Genomic DNA, 24779 nt, shown 5'->3' on the forward strand with positions numbered 1-24779 from the left:
AGTTCTTGAAGAGTTTATATCTGATAATAATTTATGTATACTCAATGATGGCTCTGACACATATTTACATCCTGCAACGGGAACATATTCTTCCTTAGACCTGTCACTCACTGATTCAAACGTTTATAATGAGTTTGAATGGTCAGTCCATAATGATGTTTGTGGTAGTGACCATTTTCCAACAGTACTTACAGCAATTAACCCCTCCGATGATCCGCCTGTAACAAGATGGAATTTTTCAAAGACCAATTGGCCATTATTTCAGGCCACCTGCCTTAAGGAACTTAAACCAGACCTGGGTGTACCTGATCCAATTAAAATGTTCAAGGACAAACTGAAACAAATAGCTGATGAAACTAAGTCCTCTGTAAATCCAGACATCCGTAAACCATGGTTTAATGATGAATGCAAACAGGCTAGGAAAAAGAGGAAGAAAGCAGAGAAATATTTTCGTCTTCATCCCACTGTTCATAACTTAAATAATGTAAAAATCAGTTACGCTAAAGCTCGACGAACGTTTAAACACATCAAACGTCATACTTGGAAAAATTACGTTTCCAAAATAAATTCCCGTACTCTTATGTCAAGGGTATGGAATATGATCCAAAAAATTAAATGCAAGGGTTCCAAATCCAGTAGCATTCAGCATCACAAAAATGATAGTAACATACTAACTGAAAAATCTGATATTGCAAACAGGTTGGGTGAAACTTTGGCTACACATTCGTCCTCCTCAAATTATCATCCAAAATTCCAGACTTATTAAACATACCAAGAGAAGAAACCAGTGAATTTTAAATCTGATAATGGTGAAGATTATAATGAGGTATTTTCATTACATGAACGTCATACTACGCTATCACATGCTCACGATATTGCAACAGGACCTGATGATATCCATTACCAGCTCTTAAAACACTTGCCTGAATCATGTCTCGAAACGTTACTTGCCATTGTTGACCATATTTGGACAACACAACATTTTCCCCCTTCACAGTTGTTCCTATTCGTTTGCAAATGGTAAATAATCGCTTAGTTTGGTTTTTGGAAACCAGCAATCTGATTACTGATGTACAATGTGGTTTTCGTTAAAACCGAAGCACAATTGACCACATGGTTCGTTTGGAATCATTTGTTAAAAATTCTTTCATTAAAAAATAACATGCAGTATCCATCTTTTTTTATCTTGAAAAAGCATATGATACTACTTGGAAGCATGGTATTTTCACAGATTTACATTCTTTTGGGAGGTCATTTTTTAAATGACAGACAGTTTCAAGTACGTGTGGGATCAACCCTCTCAGACTACTTTCATCAAGATCAGGGTTTTCCACAAGGCAGTGTTTTGTCTGTGACTTTATTTAGTATTAAACTCAATAGTCTTTCTAAGGTTTTAAGTGATTCAGTAGATGGATCACTATTTGTGGATGATTTTAATGTTTCTTGTAGAGGTAGAAATATGCATACAATAGAGAGGCAATTACAAATTTGCCTCAACAAAATTGAAAAATGGTCTCTTGAAAACGGGTTTAAGTTTTCTATAACAGAAATAAATTGCTTGCATTTCTGCAGAAAGTATAAACCGCATAAAGATCCAGAACTATGGCACCCTTATCAAAGTAGTAAAGGAGGCCAAGTTCTTGGGTCTTATTTTCGACTCACATCTAACTTTTCTATCCCACATTAAATCCCTTAAAACTAAATGCCTGAAGGCACTTGATCTGTTAAAAGTTGTTTCCAATTCAAAGTGGGGAGGAGACCAAACTACCCTACTCCATTTATACAAATGTCTCATCCGTTCGAAACTTGATTACGGCTCCATCGTGTATGGTGGAGCCTGTAAAAGCAACCTCAAAATACTTGATTCTATCCACCATCAAGGTCTAAGACTATGTCATTTAGAACTTCTCCTATTGACAGTCTTTACGTCGAGGCCGATGAGCCATCTCTTACTCAACGACGTACAAAACTCTCCTTACAGTATATAACAAAACTATATCCTAATGAGGCCAACCCTGTATTTATCTGTGTTTTTAATCCTCTTTATGTGGATCTATACAATAAAAAGTCTTCTCTTGTTCCGCCTCTTGGACATAGAGTGAAACCTTTTCTGTCTGCTTGCGGCATTGAGCTAGCCAATATATCTCCTTCCCGTCTACGTTCGTCTCCACCTTGGCAGTGAGTTAGACCCGAAGTTGACCTAACACAGACGAAGTTTACAAAATCAGAAACAAATGAATTACAATATATACAAGAATATAATCAATTAAAAAATACCTATAATACATACAAATCTTTATTTACAGATGGGTCCAAGGATGGTGGCGCTGCGGCTTGTGCCACTCTCATTGGATCCAGAACAACATCTTTCAGATTACCGGATAATAGTTCTATTTTCACAGCAGAAGCAAACGCTATATTAACGGCTCTTAAATATATTGAAAGACATCCTAGATATAATCAGTATATTATCTATTCCGATTCTCTTTCTTGCCTCCAGACAATTAAAAACCTGTCACGTAAACATCCACATAGAATAGAAATAATTGAATTATTTAACAATCTTGCTACTGGCCAATACGACATCGTCTTTTGTTGATTACCTAGCCATGTAGGCATTTCTGGCAATACAATGGCCGATTTTGCTGCCAAGGCAGCACTCAAGAAATCCCTAACTCCACTTCTTATCCCATACTCTGATTATAAAGCTACAATTAGATCGTATATCCGAGATCTGATGCAAAAGAGGTGGGACAACCAAGTGGGTGTAAATAAATTACATGCAATAAAACCTTATATTGGTTATACCCACTTGGGTTGTCAGTCCAGATTTGAGGAGGTCATTATGAGGCGATGTCGTATTGGCCATACGAGATATACTCATGAATACCTTTTGAAAGGTGAGGATCCTCCGTTCTGCATCCCTTGTGATAAAAGAATCACAGTCAATTGGGTACGTCATGAACCCGTCACCATTGGCTGGATTGTTGGGCGAGAAACGTGAGTCATACCCTCGTATGACCCTCCAACGAATACCAAAAATATCCACTGGCATCATCGTGCCCAGAACACTATTCATTGTATGATAAAAGACATTACACACTGATCAAAAAAAGTGAACTGGCATCCAACTAAAAACACTACACACCGCTGATATATCTCTTTAATACAGGAAGACATATAAGTGAAATTACAAGACTTGCCTGTGACCTAACAGAATATACAGATAGGTATCAGATACAAGGACTATTGTTACTCACAGATTTTGGAAAGGCTCTCGATACTGTAGAGTGGAAAGTTTTAGACAGAACACTTCAATTCTTTAATTTGGGAAATTATATTCGAAATTGAGTTAAAACCTTTCATAATGCCGTTGAAACTGGCATACTGGTAAACGGATCTGGCATTGATTTCTTCAAAATTTCAAAGGGGTTGTCGACAGGGAGACCTTCTTTCCCCATACCTGTTCATATTGTGTGTGGAGATTCTGGGTAATGTTATCAGAAGCAATTCAAACATCCGGGTCACAATATCGAATATCTCTTTGCACAATCTGCTGATGATACCAAGTGTAAGTCTAATGGCACTGAGCGCATTGTGTTGTAATGCAAACATTAGGACAATCTGCACGATTTCCTAGACTGAAAGTAAATATTGATAAAACTATAATTTTGTGCTCAAATAAAAAAAACGATCCAGAATTAAATTGTGTCCCATGTGAAAACTAAATTGGGATCCAAATTCCTTCACACTGTTAGGTATTAGTTTTACTTTAAAATGCCAAACCTTGATGAATTTCTGGTCCGCCAGAAATCTGAAATATGTGCTGCTGAAATGAAGTATTAGTACTAAACAGCATAGTTAGTGCCACACCCGGTAACCGGTATTTTGTGTCTCCATTAACTTTAATAATATCTTGGACAGAAAAAGTAGTTTATGGCGGGTGTCACCAGTGGGACAGAATACGTTCACCTTTTACACACCTGGTATCATCACTATTACATAGTGATTCATACACACGAGCTCTGTCATCGTATCACAAGGTGACTATCAGTGGATTATATGGCCTAGACCCGATGTGTATACAAACGACATTGTACAGCTGTAATACGACTGAAACACACATCTGCTCAAATGATAAGCAATTGTACATCCACTCTGCTTTTGGCAGAGGTTTCCAATGAATGTAATAGGTAATGCACTTCCCGATTCTTTACACAATTTTCTAGGGTTCGATAAATGAATATTTCCTTACGCGAGAAGAGACTTGTAAATTATGAAATTTTCAAACGTTTTGATGACTGAAGAACTTTCGTATTTTTCCAGATATCAAGGGTATGTATTTGAACACTTCTTTTGTGGTCATGTTTCCAATACTGAAACAAAATGGCTACAGAAAAACTGGGTTCACATAGTGTTACTGTGAGAAGACAATGAAATTATCATGCATAGATGGATTTCATCTTGAATAGCCCCAGCCCATGCAGATGCAACATGAAACAAACAAAATCCAAACAAGTACTATTTAAAGGCTACACAACCTGCTAGTTGAATAGTAGATCTAACAACAGTTGTGGGAGAAATTCAGAAATATGGGTCTCTGTAAATAGGGCATTTTCATATAGAAAATTAACTCCATTGTTACTGAATTAGTCCCAGTGATCTCGGTAATTCAGAAACACAGGAAGTTTAAACTGGCTTCATTTTGGACTTGGCATTGCAGAAAAGTTTGGATGGAAGCTTTGGAGTATGAGACTCCTGGTTTATCACAGGTCTCTCATTCGAGGCAGTAAACGCATTCTTCAAAACTATCTAATTTCCAAGTAATATTAACATTCACATTTTGGAAAAAATATAGATCTAGGCAAGCAGAGGGGTTGCTTCATTTATAGCACGGTCTGCTGATCAAAGCTGGTGGCTTCATAATGTCTGTTGGGACAATGCAGTTGGCTACAGCCGACGTGGTGTTCATCTGGTTGAGGTCTGTCAATATTTAAATTGTTGTATTGTTGACGTTCATCGGCTGATGAAAAAAGATGATTCACGCGAGAGCATAATTACAATAACTTTCTGCTTGAAGAACAACGTAGTCATGCGACATACTGAAATCGGGAAATGAACGATAATTGGTCATTTAGTATCCATCTGGGTGAAGTGAAGTCACCATCCTCTATTGTCAGTATGTATATACGAGTTCTAGTTTTTCCGTGCAAAATATAAGTCTCTTGCCAACGTCTTTACCAACTTAAGTACGTGTGCTAAAAAGCGATAGTGACTAAATGAAACTTACTGACAATTCCCTGGCTGAGGCACGACTTGACCGGTTGATATTATTATTGCTCAGAGTCGGTCATTTGTGGAGACGCTTTCTGAAAAGTCATTGCATCGTGTGTACATACAGTGTGTGGAACAGAATACCAACTCCACTGACACCTTCGCCTGGATGAAGTGGGCTTGTAAAAAAATGTGAGAAACCGAAGGCTTCCTTTTAGTTGCTCAGGACAGTCACTTCCCACTCGCAATCGCTCAAATGTGATTCTGAAAGAAGATATTTGCATGAAATGTCGATTATGCAATGAATTTACAGAGACTGTCCAACACTTTGGCGACCATTGAAACTCTCGTGACAACGAGCGAACATGAAATGTGCATCCGGCACACCCTACTATACACCCCCTCCATAAGCTGTATCCGTCCCTAATTTGGATCCATATTATACCACTGCATATAAACATAACATAACCATCCTGATTGGTCGAGAACAAATTTACTCAACATTGGTTATGCAAAATCATTACAACGAGGTGTTATACCGTTATATATTTATTCCAGGTTGTGCTTAAACACTAGGGCAGGCAACAGCTGCTGTCCGGAAGTAGCCCTGTTTCTGTGACAAGCCGTTGAGTACATTACTGATCAGTGATGGCTTGTATATCTCGGCAGAGACAATTATACATCCGTCTGGTGTTACTGTGCATATCCGTTTTCATTTATGTCAGTGCATGGGCCTTAATGTATCGGTCTGTGAGGAAAAAAGACACACTGCGTAGAGTCACTGTCAATGGTCCAGCGAACGTTGTGTCTCATAGAGTTGAAACGGGTGACACTTCAAACCCAAGAACTACGAAGGGGAGTCTCCTAAATAAATGGAGTACAATCATGTCTTCCTCTATTGCAGCAACAACATCACAAAAAACAAACTCAACGACGGCATCATTCCCACCTACCTTTGTGCGAGGTAAAGACATAACTCCACTTATATCGGAATTCTTTCAGTTAAAGACTAATGAGACGAAAGACGATTTTGTCAATCTTCACAGGTACAAGTTCTCCCTTGACTCCAAGCGATGTAGATCTGGTTCCACCTTCTTGGTTATTATCGTTCATTCAGCTCCTGGGAATACTCAAAAGAGGAATCTGATACGAAAAACCTTTGGATCCACTGGATCTTACAAAAACAGAAACATAACTGTGGTGTTCATGATAGCAGCAGTGAAGCAGCAACAAACACAGACTGTTTTACAATACGAATCTCAGAGGTATGGTGATATTGTGCAAGGAAATTTCCCAGACACCTATGAGGATCTTGTGAGGAAACACATTATGGCAATGCATTGGTTCAAGTACAGGTGTAAAGCTAAATACATTCTAAAGTTGGATGACGACACGTTTGTGAATCCATACAGAATTATCGACCATATTCTGAAAACTAGACCCCAAGGCCTAACTATGGAATGCAAAGTGTCACCACATCAGCGACCTCAAAGAGATAAAAAGTCAAAATGGCACACTACAGAATCGGAGTATCCCTTCTCTGTTCTACCACCATACTGTTTAGGGTTCGCCTATCTGACAACTCCAGAAAGTTGGGCTGCCATGTACAAAGTTTCTGAAACGAACCGGAGAATGAACATGGAGGACTTGTATGTTAGTATTGTGTTGGCTATGAAAGCTGGAGTACAAAGGACAGACTTCAGCAACATTTTGGTCGAATGTCCGAGGAATAAGACCTTTTATTATACAGAACTAAACCGGAAAGCGATAGTCATCGACCAGAGAGGGCATTGTGGATCAATTCCCTTCAGACACTGGAGACAAATACAGCATGACAATGAACGCTTTTGAATTATGAGAACCAGTCTTGAAGCAAGTTTATTTCTAACTACTGTATCATATTGATTAGGAAAGCTGCACTACTCTCCCTATGGCGCATGTTATGAGCTTCAGTCGGTTCTTTACACCCCTTAACCCATCTTTACACGGTAAACAGGCAACAGTCAGAGCTGCACCTAATTCACATTATAGCTAAATCAACGTTGTCAACTTTAATTTGGACATCATTTGACAATACATTTGATTAAATGCTCATAATGCAAAAGTGAGCTTTGTTATTGGTCATAGATTACTTGTTTCAATGTATTTCACAGAGCGTCCAGATGACCATTTATTATTCATTGATTCCGGTGGTTTAACTGCAGCGTGTGACTGGAGCGATGTTCAAAATGGTATCCGACAGTGGCATATTTCATAATTTATAAAATAATTAATGTTGTACCAGAAAGGAGATTCTAATCAGAAGGCGATTATGGATGCACAATTCATAACAAAAACGAAAGATTGTGGTGAATATTATCTCCGAGAACTCATTGGACATCGATTTCATAAATGATTCTGAATGTCAAGGGAACCAAATGTTTCTTTCTGTGCGAGAACAAAGTGAAACCAAACACACATATGAGAGAGAATCATTGTATATATTCTCCCTAGTGGCTGGTAGGAACGCGGTTTATTAACACGTTACATCATTAATGATAAGGCGTCCTGTATTTAATAACTACACTATGTTTGACAAACTGGGGACGTAACCGATGGTTATATAGGGGCAAAGTTATATCGGCGTCGCGAAAGCGGGTTACATCACGCTCCATTATAATGTCATTAACTACAGTGTGATGGTCGTTTATAATGTCACTGGTAGAGTGTTGGATGAATACTGTGAACTACCTCCACCAAGAAAGGAGTGAATCGAAAAGTAGAAAGGTTTCTGTCGCATCGTTCGTAAGCCTTGTCATTGCCATCGCTCCATGTAGTGGAGCGGCTAAGCAAATGTAATGTGCATTTAGTGACAAATGCACGAAACTTTGCACATTTATGGACTGAAACATAATGAACATGTTCGGATATATATGGAGGCCCTCAAAAATAATTTCCTTTGCGCATGCGCAGTAGATAAATGATAATTTGCCTTTTTCTGGCTACTGTTATAGCAATGGGCATGCCATCAGTACCCTACTGAGACGATTTTTTTAAAAGACCGATTAAACATCTTGAAAACATAACTGAGCCAATTTTATGAATACTGGAAGTGCATGGAAGTGCATGAGTGGTTACACCCATTCGCACGCACATGGTGCCTTCTCCTGACATGATGTTGGTGCTTGGTGTAGAGTCTGCAATAGAGAACCTATTGGTCACTTTCTTTCTGTATCCAGCCCCACTAGGATGGAGATGGGAGTTCAGCCAACATTTCTGTATGCTCGAAGTGATATCAGTCAGAAGGATATAGTTGTTTTGGATACGTCTGTTGTGACATCTCTCATGAGCTGGATGACTAGTAGATCATTGCCAAGTATTAAAGATCATGGTGGGATGTGACAATAAATACCAAACGGAGACTAAGATGCACTGATGCATTGGGATCGTTTATCACATCCGGTGAGGCTGAGGTCTAGAGAAAGGATGTAATCATTGTTGAATTTCTCCATATTAGTCATTTTGTTAATTGGTCTTGGGAGCCAAGAAAATTGGGGAGCAGAACCCTGGATCAAGTCCCTTTAAGGGATAAGTGTTTCTTTGGGTAGAAGTGACTATCGCATATATGAGCTGTGGTTGTAGGTTTTCTGCGTACTGTATCTGTGGAACTGGGACTGGAGCAATGGCGTCTTGTTCACCGGAATGCTATATCTATTCCTCATGACTTTTGTGATGAAAGGGTTCTTCCATGATGATGAAAGCTGAGCAAGCTCGGAAGACCCTGCATTCAGGTAGCTTTGGTTCTTGATGACTTAGAATTGCCCGAGTTGGTGGTATAATGCAAGAGGACGATCCTTCGATGGGGAAGCTATGGCTAGCCCGTCTGCAAACCAAGTTAGCAGTTGACTGATACTGGCCCTTCATGATGTGAGTCTAACCCTGTTGACGCTAATATGAGAGACTGAAGAGTCTCACAGGCCTGGTATCGTGCATCCACTGCAGATGCGCTTCTTGGAGTTCTTTGGGATAACTGTGTTTTTGTGTATTGAAGGAGAACACAGACACTTGATTTTCCACTACTGTTTAGAAATAAGATGAGATAAGCAATTAGTATGAGTCAGGATAAGGTGCAGTTTGCATGTTTGCACTAATTTACTGATATTTCGTGGATAACCATTCTGCAACCCAAGTTGCAATGCAGTTGACTGATTGATGTTTGCCCTTCATGATGAGAGACTGGAGAGTCACAGGCTTGGTCATATTCATCCATTGCACATGCGCAGGTTGGAACGTGTTGGGGTGAGATAAGTGCTTTTTTCTGTTGGAGGGAAACACAAGCCCTCGATTTTCCACAACTAATCTAAAATGTGATGAGATAAGGAATGGATTTTGATTTTTTAATGAACTTTTATACATTGTTTTGCATTAACATGGTTCTCCATGCGTGCCCTTTCGCCTTTTAGGTCAGGTGGTGTACTGGTGCCTTTTGTAGTTCTGGAATTCTGAACAAACATTTTTCGCGTTTCCATGGCAACAAATTTGACTTTGATTGAATTTGAAGGTGGTGATCCTTTTTGGGGCAGAATTTTAACCTTTCAATACTCTCCGCCCACTTTGCTGTGTACACGCAAAAATATTTGACATAATTATAACTTATAGTACCCATATTCATGAACGGTGTTTTCCCTTTGAAGGAGAAAGGGCTGACTTTGTCTTTTTTATTGTTCTGTATTTCCTTTGCCACTTATTATGTTCAGTCAAGTTTAATCAGAAAAATCAAAAGCATACACACATTTTTGTCAAAGACTTCAATGGTGCAGAAAGCAATCTGCTAGCCGACATTTTGGAAAGACGGAGTGATCACTGTTTCAAAATCGTTTGTATTATTCTAACATCATACCTATCATGTCTCTTCATGAACCTGCATATCTCACTATTTATGAAACCTATAGGTGGGTAAAGAATGGCAGTACTAACGATTGAAGGGAAACACTGAAAATAGTATTCCAACGTTTATGTGCTGCGCAGGCGCACAAGATACAAAATCTGAGGTGCCTCTATATCTGATATTATTTGAAACATGTTCTTTTATATGATGACCAGCTTTGGTGCGTTTATAATCAAACGCACACTTTCATGAAAACTTGATCTCAGCCGATCCACTCATGATGTTATGTTAGTATGTACATTTCTTGGAAAAGACAAGGCCTTTTCCTCTGCTGCTCTGGGTCACCGGACGACAACTGATGCAAATGACAATTATCTTACCTTGATTTGTGACGCCAGGCAACATTTAAGCATTTTAACAACTGTAAGCTTATCCGCTTTCAAACACCAGGTGTTTAGTCGGTACATACACGCAGTACAGTCGATACAGCTCTATTTCTGCATTACGTTGATATTTAGTTTTAACGTTATGGCGCCTTGTATTGTTTTCTGGGACACAGACGGGAACACATTTGTGGCCCACTCATGTTAATCGTAGGTAAACCGTCAGCCAAAGGAGGGATTTCATGTCATATTTCAGAACTTCTTCAAGCAGGGATTACAATTCAGTTTCTGTTTAATTCCAAAAGTAATGAAAATGCTGAAACACTCGAAAATGGTGTTGTTGTTTTAACCCGTTTTAAAGAACGATGATGACTTTATCTGATGTAATTATTACTGTAGCGGCCATAAAATGTCCTGGTCAAGTGCTGGGATCCGATTCACCGACCTACTTATCCGAAGTCGGACGCCTTGTCCACAAGACGAATGGGGTTAATCCCGTCAGCAACTTGACCAGGTGAGGGTGTCATCAGTGGAATGATTCCAAGTCCTGCTACACGACCAGTTGTCAGTATTTAGGGTCAGACCTGATCGGTTTAAACTCATAACTAGTCACAATGACATTACCTAAAACTGTTATGCAGCGCATGTAAAATCTCTTAACACAACCCCGCAAGATCCTCCTCACTCAGCGGAAAATTGGACGGCCGTTATGTAAAAAAATACACAACCGTGCATTTGAATCACCGTTCATAGCCCTTTCCGAATTAAAAACAAAAAGTCAGGCAAAACAGTTCTGTTGTCAAGGTGATAATGTATATTTTTGTGGCTTTATAAATATCACATAATACCTGACAGATTTAAGTTATCGGGAATGTTTCCGTTAAACAGTCTCAGCGTTTCGATCACTCTGATTAGTTGTATTTTATCACATAACATTGCTTATGGGAGACATAAAACAGACAATATTTACCTTTTTTTACGTATTCAAATGTCTTGTTGAAAATGTTAAAAGTTCTAAATACCAGTCAAACTTAATGAACAGAAGAGTATTAAATTCATTGTGAAACATTTCGTGAATATATCCCTAAAGTTATTTTTTTTCAATATATACATATACATATACATAGACACACACACACACACACACATATGTGTATATATATATGTATATATATATATGTGTGTGTGTGTGTGTGTGTGTGTGTGTGTGTATGTATGTGTGTGTGTGTGCCTTACCTACCTCATGTCAGTTCATGTAAACATAATGTTACGTTTTACATAACACAGATGAACACATTATTGCAAAGGACCACAAGATATACCTGTGTCACATGTTGTTGATTAATAAGACAGTGTATTTCACATTTTCTGTAAGAATGTATGTTACAGCGAATATGTCAAAACAGGGATTTCACGTTACACGTAATCCATAAAAGAGTCAGAGATTTTATGAAATCACTGTGACCCCCATGGATTTAATGTATTCCCTAAAATTTCCAGGGATTTCATGAAATCCTGTTGAACCTTTACTGAAACAGAGAACACAAAATATAAATTGAATATATGAATCGGTGATTTATATTTTATTTTATGATTTCATATATTCCCTAAACTTTCCAGGGATTCCATGAAATCCCATCAAGCCTTTACTGAAACAGAGATCACTAAGTTTATATTGGGTTTATAGGGTATATTCTGATAAAATTGTAAACGAATTGTGCTGTGAGAAATAATTCAAGGAAACATTCAGTGTTTTTTACGTTTGCAGGGCCTTTTGGTTATAATTTCGAAAATCAGTTATATTTTTACGTTAATATGAATTATTTCAACCTGTATATTAACCTGTCAGCTTCACATTGAACCATCTACTGTGTTGCCCATGTTTTCAAGTGTAGTAGATTAATGGCCGAAGGCCATTCAAACGGGAGAACTATTAAGCTCTTCCCAAGCAGTCCTCTGGCCCACTCCCAACATCGATCATCTGTAACATCATATCCTAACGAAATGGAAAGTTTATTGTTTGTTAAAAGTTACTACACAAGATAAACAATTGCAGCAAAATAGGATGGAAAATTCCGCACACGAAATGTTTCCAAGCTTTGGTAGTAATAGACTAATATACCAAAGAATAATCTGCTATTGCCAAATATGGCTCCACCATTCACAGAAAATCCACATATGTCTGGAACAATTGAATATATTGGCTCTCATCTACTGGGAAAGCCATGAAAAGTCAGTTTTGCCCTGCACGTTGTTCACTGTGTACAAGGCCACAACAAACTCACGGCCTTTGGCACCGGGTCTTGTCGTATCGCACTCCATTGCACTTGACTTGAATATCGAAGTGAATAGTGCCCGAATGGTAACTGTAGAGGTACCCAGATACTTTCGCAACCTGTAGATGGGGAACATCGGGTGGAAATGGAGAGGTTTGTAGTGCTGGTCGACTAGCCTTCGGAATGATGTTGAGGCCTAAACTCGTAATACAGCGTTCGTTACAAGTTTACAGCAAATGTGTGGCCAGATGATCGATGTTGGGAGTGGGCCAGAGGACTGCTTGGGAAGAGCTTAATAGTTCTCCCGTTTGAATGGCCATTCATCTGTAACATCATATCCTAACGAAATGGAAAGTTTATTGTTTGTTAAAAGTTACTACACAAGATAAACAATTGCAGCAAAATAGGATGGAAAATTCCGCACACGAAATGTTTCCAAGCTTTGGTAGTAATAGACTAATATACCAAAGAATAATCTGCTATTGCCAAATATGGCTCCACCATTCACAGAAAATCCACATATGTCTGGAACAATTGAATATATTGGCTCTCATCTACTGGGAAAGCCATGAAAAGTCAGTTTTGCCCTGCACGTTGTTCACTGTGTACAAGGCCACAACAAACTCACGGCCTTTGGCACCGGGTCTTGTCGTATCGCACTCCATTGCACTTGACTTGAATATCGAAGTGAATAGTGCCCGAATGGTAACTGTAGAGGTACCCAGATACTTTCGCAACCTGTAGATGGGGAACATCGGGTGGAAATGGAGAGGTTTGTAGTGCTGGTCGACTAGCCTTCGGAATGATGTTGAGGCCTAAACTCGTAATACAGCGTTCGTTACAAGTTTACAGCAAATGTGTGGCCAGATGATCGATGTTGGGAGTGGGCCAGAGGACTGCTTGGGAAGAGCTTAATAGTTCTCCCGTTTGAATGGCCATTCATATTTGCTGTAAACTTGTAACGAACGCTGTATTACGAGTTTAGGCCTCAACATCATTCCGAAGGCTAGTCGACCAGCACTACAAACCTCTCCATTTCCACCCGATGTTCCCCATCTACAGGTTGCGAAAGTATCTGGGTACCTCTACAGTTACCATTCGGGCACTATTCACTTCGATATTCAAGTCAAGTGCAATGGAGTGCGATACGACAAGACCCGGTGCCAAAGGCCGTGAGTTTGTTGTGGCCTTGTACACAGTGAACAACGTGCAGGGCAAAACTGACTTTTCATGGCTTTCCCAGTAGATGAGAGCCAATATATTCAATTGTTCCAGACATATGTGGATTTTCTGTGAATGGTGGAGCCATATTTGGCAATAGCAGATTATTCTTTGGTATATTAGTCTATTACTACCAAAGCTTGGAAACATTTCGTGTGCGGAATTTTCCATCCTATTTTGCTGCAATTGTTTATCTTGTGTAGTAACTTTTAACAAACAATAAACTTTCCATTTCGTTAGGATATGATGTTACAGGCCAACCGATACCCATTTTAATCAGCTGGGACAGACGCTTGATTTGGGCGATGTACGCTGCCCGTTTACATCAGTTACAGTTAACTGACGTACAATAGGTGGGTGGTGTTTGGGGCTTACTTCCCAACAAACAAACTAGGTATTTTGAAAGGTGTTTCGTTGCAAACATTGTGTACGTTTTCCAAAGTAAGACAAATGTCCTTTACAGTTTGGGGTATGAGACATCATGACAATCATGATTTTACTGAATAGCAACTGTAAGTTACGCATCAACAATGTGATTTTGTGGTTGTTAGAAGTATACCATTATAGCGGAATACATGGAAATTGCAAGATTTCTAGCAGTGGAACACGAAAGACCAGCTGGAATATCACAGTTGGGTGCTAAAGACGGGCATGCTGGCAGACGGACAAAGACAACTATCATGAGCGTATAAACCAAATTCTCCACATATCCGAAAGCCCAAGAACAGAAAGACCGAGTGACCACCCCGTAAAATTGTAACTAGGCTGTGATGGGTACACTAATTAGTAAACACAGACTACGGGTGTGAGGCTTTATTCAGATGGGTAGTAAAAGACGTAACGACACCTCTGAGGGTGCCACGGGGGTGTAATTATCCTGAGGTAGCCGTACAGAGACAGTTAAACAATGAATATAATCTGTTCCAGTTTGTCACTTCAAGATGGATCGAAACGTGCACAGTTTAGACAGACAAGTGGAAACAAGGCTTAGATTAAAACAAAAAAAAAGACAATGATTTTGAACATGGACTAAACTGAAACCCCTTTACCTTTATATACAGTTCCAAAAGCACAAAAAGGAGAAGTCGAAAAACTACTGTCCAAACAACTTTAAAATACCAGAACATAGAAAGCACCCGAATTAGATAAAACTGTTCACAACAAAGTAGGTGATAAGGACTGGTGTATGCCACAAATGGCCTCTGCCTGCGTATTCAACGTCTGAGAACCGGTTGCTTTCAGTGGCATCATCAGTAGCGTTGGGTCACCTCAACAACAGGAACAGTCACAATTGAGAGACTGCGTGCTGTCGGCATTTGCTTCAAGTGGCCATTTGGTACACGTCATGCACCTGTTATCAGTGGGTGGATTGTCTGCATTGAGACTCTGCTCTTAGACTGTTCCCTGTCCGAAAATACTCTTATGTGTTCCCGGTCTCTTCCCGATGGTAACATCCTTCCCTGCACTCAGATTGCCCCCTTTCCTCATACTCTTTTCTCTCCCCACACTGTTCCCTATGCTACCACACTTCCTTGTCCACACTCTCTTCACAGTGTTTCCCATCAAAACACTCTTCCCTTTCCCTACATTATACCCCGTCCTCGTACTGTTCTCTATCCTGTATGTGAATTTTAGGTGACTTCAGGATCATTCACCACTAAAGCTTCACATTCTGAATTAGTAACTCACCAAACTAAAACTTCTCAATCTCATCTATATTTTCAGTGTGATTTATCTTACTTTCATTGGTAATCTAACCAAGTTTGGATATGTCCAACCATACAACAATGTAAAACCAGCCCGTCAGTTTTCGATAAAATCAAATACGTTATTGGATGTAACATTAGAACTTTGCATTGACCGACTATTTAGAACATCAATCCATTTGATATGATGTTTGCAGTCTCAAAATGTAAACTGCTGTACAAACCATAATGACCGCTGTTCTGTTAGCAGTGGGACTGGTTCTAGTTTTCTCAGTGAATTGAATAAAGTGACTTCAAATACCGTTTTTACTTATCCTTGAATATAGTTACAAATCATGTTAATAATTAAATCAACAAATCCTGGGCAAAGTGTCTGAAGAAACAACAATGGGGACAAACAGTAAGGTAACGTATCCGGGCTCTTTCATTCACAAGTGACTTTCAAACAGTCAGGCATAAACATCGTACAAACAATAGCATTTAAATCTTAACTATACTGAACGTCAAAAGAAACGTCACCCTACCAGAAATTTTGCCACATATGTTTCATCATAATTTTAATTAATTATTTCACTTTTTATATGTTACGAGTAGCTAGGCCTGGTTCGTAGGCAATGTTCATGAAAATTTGGTTTCAGAGTCTGTATTTGATACAAAACCCATGTCGTCAAAACGCAGTCACTAAGTAATGATGGGACATGGGGTTTTTGTTGGTTTGGTTTGGGCTTTTTTTTTCGTATTTCATGAAAATGAGAATCTACGTGCATCCCGAGGTGTCATCCCTATAAGAGATACCGAACATGCACCCAATCATTCATTGTTCGACAGTATCAACATACCACGATTATCAAGGAGATCGAGCTTTAGGAAGTCTGACTGCTGGCTAGACTGCAAGACATGTTGCAGGTCATTTTTGTGTTCATGCTCGAACAATACACTGCCTGCAGCAACGATCCCAAGCCACTGGAGGCACATCCGCCCGTCCTAAATGTGGACGACCGCCTGTGACTACGCTGAGGCAACATTGTGCGTCATTTCCTGCAAAATCGGTTCGCTGTAGCTACGGAAACTGTACAGACAACCATTGGTAATCACCAGAGACAAATCAGCGCCGACACTGTACGCAGACGTTTGAGGCAGAGAAACGTCAGGTGTCGCAGGCTTTACCGGAGTCCGATCGTCACTTTTCAGCATCGTCGTGCTCGTCTCAGGTAGGCCACACTTCATCGGAATTAACGCCACCGTGAGTGGGAACTGTAGTCCTCTCCAACGAAAGCCGGTATTGCGTCTAGACGGCCGATAGCAGAGTGAGATTGTGGCGACGACGCGAGGAGCGTTTTGCAGATGATTGTGTCCTGGAAAGGGACTCGTGGGGACGTCCGAGCATGTGGCTGTTGGAGTCTATTGTCACAAACTAGGCCCTATGGTGTTCCAGATTATTGGTCCTCGTAGAGGAAACGGTGTAACATCTACCCGCTACATTGATCAAGTGCTGAGACCCTTCATCGTGCCACATTTGGTAGTCATGGAAACCACGTCTTCCAGCAGGACACGTGCGTGCCCATACTGCCAGAGCAAATACAGACATTTCTCCGTCAACAGTGCATACAAACTGTTCAATGGCCTGCCCTCAGTCCAGACGTAAACCCGATATTGGGACGAGATTCAGAGGCTCAGTAATGTGCGGCCAAGGCCAACTGAACTCTCTCCGGTGTATCACCGAGTCTGGGCGCAAGTTGCTATGGCCGTCATCAACCGCCTCATCCACTCCATATACAGACGATGCAACGCTGTTGTCAACGCTCAAGGAGGCCATATACGTTATTGACTTTGATATCGCACTATCGCGCCACCTGTCGTCATTTTGAGTTCTAATTATCTGAAATTCGTCTTAAAGTATTGATGTTCAAACATGTCAGTTCTTTTAAATCTTTCCTGCAGGTATTATCCATGAGTTTGAATTTAACGCATTACCAATTGCAAAAGAGAGTGACGGTTTTTTTTGTTTGTTTTTTGTTTTTGTTTTTTCTTTGTTTGTTTGGTTGGTTGGTTGGGGGTTTTTTGGGGTTTTTTTTGGGGGGGTGGGTTGCGGTTCAGTGTATTTTCTTTAGATTTCTTTAGCTTCAAGCCCATTGAATCACGGTGCAGAAATAGGCGTGCACAAGACACAATTATCGATATCTGTTTGGTGGAGGATATATTTACTCAGTCTTGGTTATGCAAAATCATTACAAACATGCGCAATAAGAACGTATGAAATCGTCATATATTTGTTCCAGGTTGCGTTTAGCCACATGGGCAAACAACAGCTGCTGTCCGTAAATAGCCTTGTTTTCGTTACAACCGATCTTTACAGATCAGTGATGGCTTGTATATCTCAACAGAGACAAGTCTACATCTGTCTGGTGTTATTGTGCATATCCGTGTTCATTTATTTCAGTGCAGACGTATATCTATTCCTCATGATTTTTTGCGATGAAAGGGTTCTTCCATGATGATGAAAGCTGAGCAAGCTCGGAAGACCCTGCATTCAGGTAGCTTTGGTTCTTGATGGCTTAGAATTGCCCGAGTTGGTGGTATAATGCAAGAGGACGATCCTTCGATGGGGAAGCCATGGTTAGCCCGTCTGCAAACCAGGTTAGCATTTGACTGATACTGGCCCTTCATGATGTGAGTCTAACCCTGTTGACGCTGATATGAGAGACTGAAAGTCTCACAGGCCTGGTATCGTGCATCCGCTGCAGATGCGCTTCTTGGAATGCTTTGGGATAACTGTGTTTTTGTGTACTGAAGGAGAACACAGACACTTAATTTTCCACAACTATTTAGAAATAAGATGAGATAAGCAACTAGTATGAGTACGAAAGCCTAATGCTGCCACTTTGGTGGCATAAAATATTTTTTCAAAGACAATTCTCGTTACTTCAATTATTTACTCGTTGCTTCGAGTATTATCTCGTTATTTCAACAATTTTCTCGTAACTTCGAGTATTTTCTCGTTACTTCAAGTTTCCTTCAAAAACTTGAAATTTCGAATATTTATTCGTTACTTCAATGGATGATTGGTTTTTAGGGGGGAGTGCGTGTGTGTGTGCGTGTGTGTGCGTTTGTGTGTGTTTGCATCCACACTGGAAAAGAGTCATTTTGTATGTATTTGACTCACACAGTCATTCTGCAATCAGTCATCAGTCAAGAATGCAATAATGTCTCCTGTGTGTCTCCTGTGTGTTGTTCAAAGGAAGACACTTCTTCGCGTGTGTCATATTTCAAAATGTATATTATCCTGTCAGCTTCACATTGAACCATCTACTGTGTTGGCCATGTTATAACACTGTTTTTCAAGTATAGTGGATTAATGGCCGAAGGCCATTCAAACGGGGAGAACAACTAAGCTCTTCCCAGGCAGTCGTCTGGCCCACTCCCCACATCGATCATCTGGCCACACATTTGCTGTAAACTTGTAACGAACGCTGTGTTACGAGTTTAGGCCTCAACATCATTCCGAAGGCTAGTCGACCAGCACCACAAACCTCTCCATTTCCACCCGATGTTCCCCCATCTACAGGTTGCGAAAGTATCAGGGTACCTCTACAGTTACCATTCGGGCACTATTCATTCGATACTCAAGCGAAGTGCAATGGAGTGCGATACGACAAGACCCGGAGGTTCAAGGCCGTGAGTTTGTTGTGGCCTTGTACACAGTGAAAAGCGTTCAGGGCAAAATTGACTTTTCGTGGTTTTCCCAGTAGACGAGAGCCAATATATTCAATTGTTCCAGACATATGTGGATTTTCTGTGAATGGTGGAGCCATATTTGGCAATAGCAGATTATTCTTTGGTATATTAGTCTATTACTACCAAAGCTTGGACACATATTTCGTGTGGAATTTGCCATCCTATTTTGCTGCAATTGTTTATCTTGTGTAATAACTTTTGAAAAACAATAAACTTTCCATTTCGTTAGCATATGATGTTTCAGGCCAACCGATACTCATTTTAATCAGATACAGTTAACTGACGTACAATAGGTGGGTGGTGTTTGGGGCTTACTTCCCAACAAACAAAGTAGGTATTTTGAAAGGTAGTTCGCTGCAAACAATGTGTACGTTTTACCAAAGTAAGACAAATGTCCTTTACAGTTTGGGTTATGAGACACCGTGACAATCATGATTTTACTGAACAGCAACTGTAAGTTACGCATCAACAATGTGAAAGCGGGGGGGTGTGTTAGAAGTATACCATTATAACGGAATACATGGAAATGGCAGGATTTCTAGCAGTGGAACACGAAAGACCAGCTGGAATATCACATTTGGGGACGACGGGCATGCTGACAGAACGTTCAGACGGACAAAGACAACTATCATGGGCGTAATGAGGCGCATAAACCAAATTCTCCAAATATCCGAAAGCCCAAGAACAGAAAGACCGAGTGACCACCCCGTGAAATTAATTAGTAAACACAGACTACGGGTGTGAGGCTTTATTCAGATGGGTAGTAATAGAGGTAACAACACCTCTGAGGGTGCCACGGGGGTGTAATTATCCTGGGGTAGCCGTACAGAGACAGTTAAACAATGAATATAATCTGTTCCAGTTAATCAGATCAAGATGGGTCGAAACGTACACAGTTTAGACAGCCAAGTGGCTTAGGAACAAGGCTTAGGTTAAAACAAAGAAAAGACAATGATTTAAACATGGACTAAACTGAAACACCTTTACCTTTATATACAGTTCCAAAAGCATGAAAAGGAGAAGTCGAAAAACTACTGTCCAAACAACTTTAAAATACCAGAACATAGAAAGCACCCGAATTAGATAAAACTGTTCACAACTGTTCGACAGTATCAACATACCACGATTATCAAGGAGATCGAGCTTCAGGAAGTCTGAATGCTGGCTAGACTGCAAGACATGTTGCAGGTCATTTTTGTGTTCATGCTCGAACAATACACTGCCTGCAGCAACGATCTCAAGCCACTGGAGGCACAGCCACCCGTCCTAAATGTGGCCGACCACCTGTGACTACGTTGAGGCAACAGCTACGGCAATCACCAGAGACAAATCAGCGCCGACACTGTACGCAGACATTTGAGGCAGAGAAACGTCAGGTGTCGCAAGCTTTACCGGAGTCCGATCGTCACTGTTCAGCATCGTCGTGCTCGTCTCAGGTAGGCCACACTTCATCGGAATTAACGCCACCGTGAGTGGGAACTGTAGTCCTCTCCAACGAAAGCCGGTATTGCGTCTAGACGGCCGATAGCAGAGTGAGAATGTGGCCACGACGAGAGGAGCGTTTTGCAGATGATTGTGTCCTGGAACTCCTGGACTCGTGGAGAAGTTCGAGCATAAGGGTGCTGGATTCTATTGCTCTCAGTCACAAACTAGGCCCTATGGTGTTCCAGATTATTGGTCCTGGTAGAGGAAACGGTGTAACATCTACCCGCTACATTGATCAAGTGCTGAGACCCTTCATCGTGCTACATTTGGTAGTCATGGAAACCACGTCTTCCAGCAGGACAAATACAGCAAATACAGACATTTCTCCGTCAACAGTGCATACAAACTGTTCAATGGCCTGCCCTCACTCCAGACTTAAACCCGATAGAACACTTCTGGGAAAAGATTCAGAGGCTCAGTAATGTGCGGCCAAGGCCAACTGAACTCTCTACGGTGTATCGCCGAGTCTGGGCAACATGGGCAAACAACAGCTGCTGTCCGTAAGTAGCCTTATTTTCGTTACAACCGATCTGTACAGATCAGTGATGGCTTGTATATCTCAGCAGAGACAAGTCTACATCTGTCTGGTGTTATTGTGCATATCCGTGTAAATTTATGTCAGTGCATGGGCCTTAATGTATCGGTCTATGAGGAAAAAAGACACACTGCGTAGAGTCACTGTTCATAATGGAGTTGTCAATGGTCCGGCTAACGTCGTGTCTCATCTGTCTGGAGGACTTTCGTCACATAGAGTTGAAAAGGGTGACACTTCAAACCCAAAAACTACGAAGAGGAGTCTCCTAAATAAGTGGAGTACAATCATGTCTTCCTCTACCGCAGCAACAACATCACCAAAAACAAACTCAACGACGGCATCATTCCCTCCTACCTTTGTGCGAGGTAAAGACATAACTCCACTTATATCGGAATTCTTTCAGTTAAAGACGAATGAAACGAAAGACGATTTTGTCAATCTTCACAGGTACAAGTTCTCCCTTGACTCCAAGCGATGTAGATCTGGTTCCACCTTCTTGGTTATTATCGTTCATTCCGCTCCTGGGAATACTCAAAAGAGGAATCTGATACGAGAAACCTTTGGGTCCACTGGATCTTACAAAAACAGAAACATAACTGTTGTGTTTGGCTATTATCGTTCATTCAGCTCCTGGGAATACTCAAAAGAGGAATCTGATACGAGAAACCTTTGGATCCACTGGATCTTACAAAAACAGAAACATAACTGTTGTGTTCATGATAGCAGCAGTGAAGCAGCAACGAGCACAGGATTCTTTACAATACGAATCTCAGAGGTATGGTGATATTGTGCAAGGAAATTTCCCAGACACCTATGAGGATCTTGTGAGGAAACACATTATGGCAGTGCACTGGTTTAAGTACAGGTGTAAAGCTAAATACATTCTGAAGTTGGATGACGACACGTTTGTGAATCCATACAGAATTATCGACCATATTTTGAAAGCTGAACCTCAGGGGCTCACAATCGAATGTAAACTGGTACAAGGTGAAGGTCCCATTAGAAACAAAAGGTCAAAATGGCATACTCCCGAGTATCCCTTTTCTGTTCTACCACCATTGTGTATAGGCTTTGCCTATCTGACAACTCCAGAAAGTTGGGTTGCCATGTACAAAGTTTCTGAAACCAACAGGCCAATGAGCATGGATGACTTGTATGTCAGTGTTGTGTTGGCTATGAAAACTGCAGTACAAAGTACAGACTTCAGCAACATTCTCGTACACTGTCTGAGGAATAAGACATTTGATTACACAGAACTAAACCAGAAAGCTATAGTCATAGACCGGGGAGCATATTGTGGATCCATTCCCTTCAAACACTGGAGACAAATACAGTATGACAATGAACACTGGTGATTAATGGACAGCATAATCTCAAAACAAGGTATCTTCCGACATGTATTATCAGGCTGTGTCACAGAGCTTCATTACCAAACCTATGGTGTACTGCAATATATGCCATGTTTGGGATTTCCCTTTCTTAGTAAAGTACAAATATTCTGTTACTTTCGGGGGGTTTATTTGGTTGAGTCCCATCCGGGATTCGAACCCGCACCCTTAGAGCCAGGCACCTAATCGACAGCACACAAAGTCAGCCGCCAAGCCCGCTCAGCAAAATGGAAGTCGGACAACTGATAGTCTAAACTGCGTACTTTGTATACCCCTCTGATAAGTGTAAATTGGCATGGCTGTCACGGCCGAAAGCTATGATTACACAATGCCATTTAGAAAGTGGTCAAATGCAACATTTCTCATGTTTGGGACCTTCTCAGTAAAGTACAAATTCTAGTAACTTTTTTGGTTGAGTCCTTATGGTGTATTTTATGAGGTTTACTCGGTTCTTTACACTCAGTAAATCGCCATCCAGTTCACACAGGGATCGACATTTTTTTATAAATACATATTTGAAGGAACATACTTATCATACAAAGGCAGGCATTCCTACTAATCATGAAATAATTCTGGTGGTTTGGTACAATATGATGTACAACAAAACCTAATCCTCGAGTTTACCGTCAGCAAATCGAATGTATATTTTTTTCATGATGTTAAAACCTCGACGTCAAAATATATAGAGAAAGGAATCATGATTCGCATTGGATTCAGGAAGTTCGGAAATGTTCTAAATTTGTAATGCACTCGTGAATATAACAAAGTGTTCTGTGTTTTCTTTTTTCTTTCCTCTCACTGGAAATGTCAGTCATGACAGTCTGTGGCTATGACGTATTATTGAACTTCCTGGACCTTTTGGGTTCCTTCTGTCGTCTACTTAGGTATAACTCAGTGTGAACCAATAACGTGAACGCATGGTTGTTGTCCAAATACTCATAACACAATAATACATCAATTCTAACACAGGTAACTACTTTCTATTAAGGAGTATTAGTCATAATTTATTGTCTTATCACGTACATATTCTACCAGATCTCCATCACGATGACAAGTGTATGACAATGTTAGTGTTACAGATACATACTGGCTGTTAAACACAGAGCAAACAAATGTCAATAGTCTTTTTAGATTTGAAACCATATTTGACACTGTCTTTACAAAGGCTTTTCCCCCCAACAAACAACGTAGCTACTGTTTTTTGCTTGTGATTTACACAGTTACAAACATTGTGTGTGTTGTGTCAAAGCAATACATATATCCTTCAAAGTTTGGGGTGTGGGGCACCACGAAAAGTATGATTTTACTGAATCACAACTGCACGTTATGCATCAACAGCGTGAGAGCATCGGTGGTTAGAAGATAATTATTAAAAGGGAATACATCGGAAGGCAAGAATACTATGTCAGAGACGGATTCTTAAAACATGCGTATTGACAGAGTGGCCAGGTGGACAAAGACAACCACCATCGGAATAATTAGCAGCGTAAACCAGACTCTCCCGATATCTCATATCCCCAGAACTGAAAGACCGAGAGTGACCGCCCCGCGAAATGACCACCATCTGCGCATTTTTCAACTTCGCAACCGGCTGCTCACAGTGACGTCAGCAGGAGCGTTGGGTCACCTTACTCTCATGAGTGAGAGGCACCCGTGGTGGGTGCTGGGTAACGCCAAGAGCTCGACAACACCCCTGTAGTGGACCCGGGGGGATATTTGGTCCACCAACCCGTTTGCCGTGGGTTGCGGCCCTGTGTCGGCGGAGAAGTGGATCCTGGTGGTTCAGAACAATAGGGGCCTGTAATCGTGTTCCTGTTGCTCAATACACCACTTTGGCCCTGACTGGTCGAATAGGCCCGGTTCAACCAATCGGCCCGGTTCGACCAATCGGCTGGTCATGCCAAGCCCT

The 24779-nt window shown here is 40.7% G+C and overlaps 1 protein-coding gene and 1 pseudogene across 1 annotated transcript; both read left to right on the forward strand.

Annotated features, from left to right (window-relative positions):
- Window positions 1-6159: 6159 nt before the first annotated feature.
- On the forward strand, window positions 6160-7238 carry LOC137272092 (beta-1,3-galactosyltransferase 5-like). Its single transcript, XM_067804455.1, has one exon. The coding sequence runs from the start codon at window positions 6160-6162 to the stop codon at window positions 7123-7125; it is 966 nt and encodes a 321-aa protein (XP_067660556.1). The 3' UTR covers window positions 7126-7238.
- Window positions 7239-21492: 14254 nt separating this feature from the next.
- Window positions 21493-22837, forward strand: LOC137272094 (beta-1,3-galactosyltransferase 1-like; annotated as a pseudogene).
- The last annotated feature ends 1942 nt before the right edge of the window (window positions 22838-24779 follow it).

Source organism: Haliotis asinina, chromosome 2, assembly GCF_037392515.1.
Source record: "Haliotis asinina isolate JCU_RB_2024 chromosome 2, JCU_Hal_asi_v2, whole genome shotgun sequence".
Lineage (NCBI taxonomy): Eukaryota > Metazoa > Mollusca > Gastropoda > Lepetellida > Haliotidae > Haliotis > Haliotis asinina.

Bases quoted from the DNA above. Each gene is read 5' to 3' on its own strand.
- LOC137272092 (XM_067804455.1), top strand. From the start codon at position 6,160: ATGTCTTCCTCTATTGCAGCAACAACATCACAAAAAACAAACTCAACG.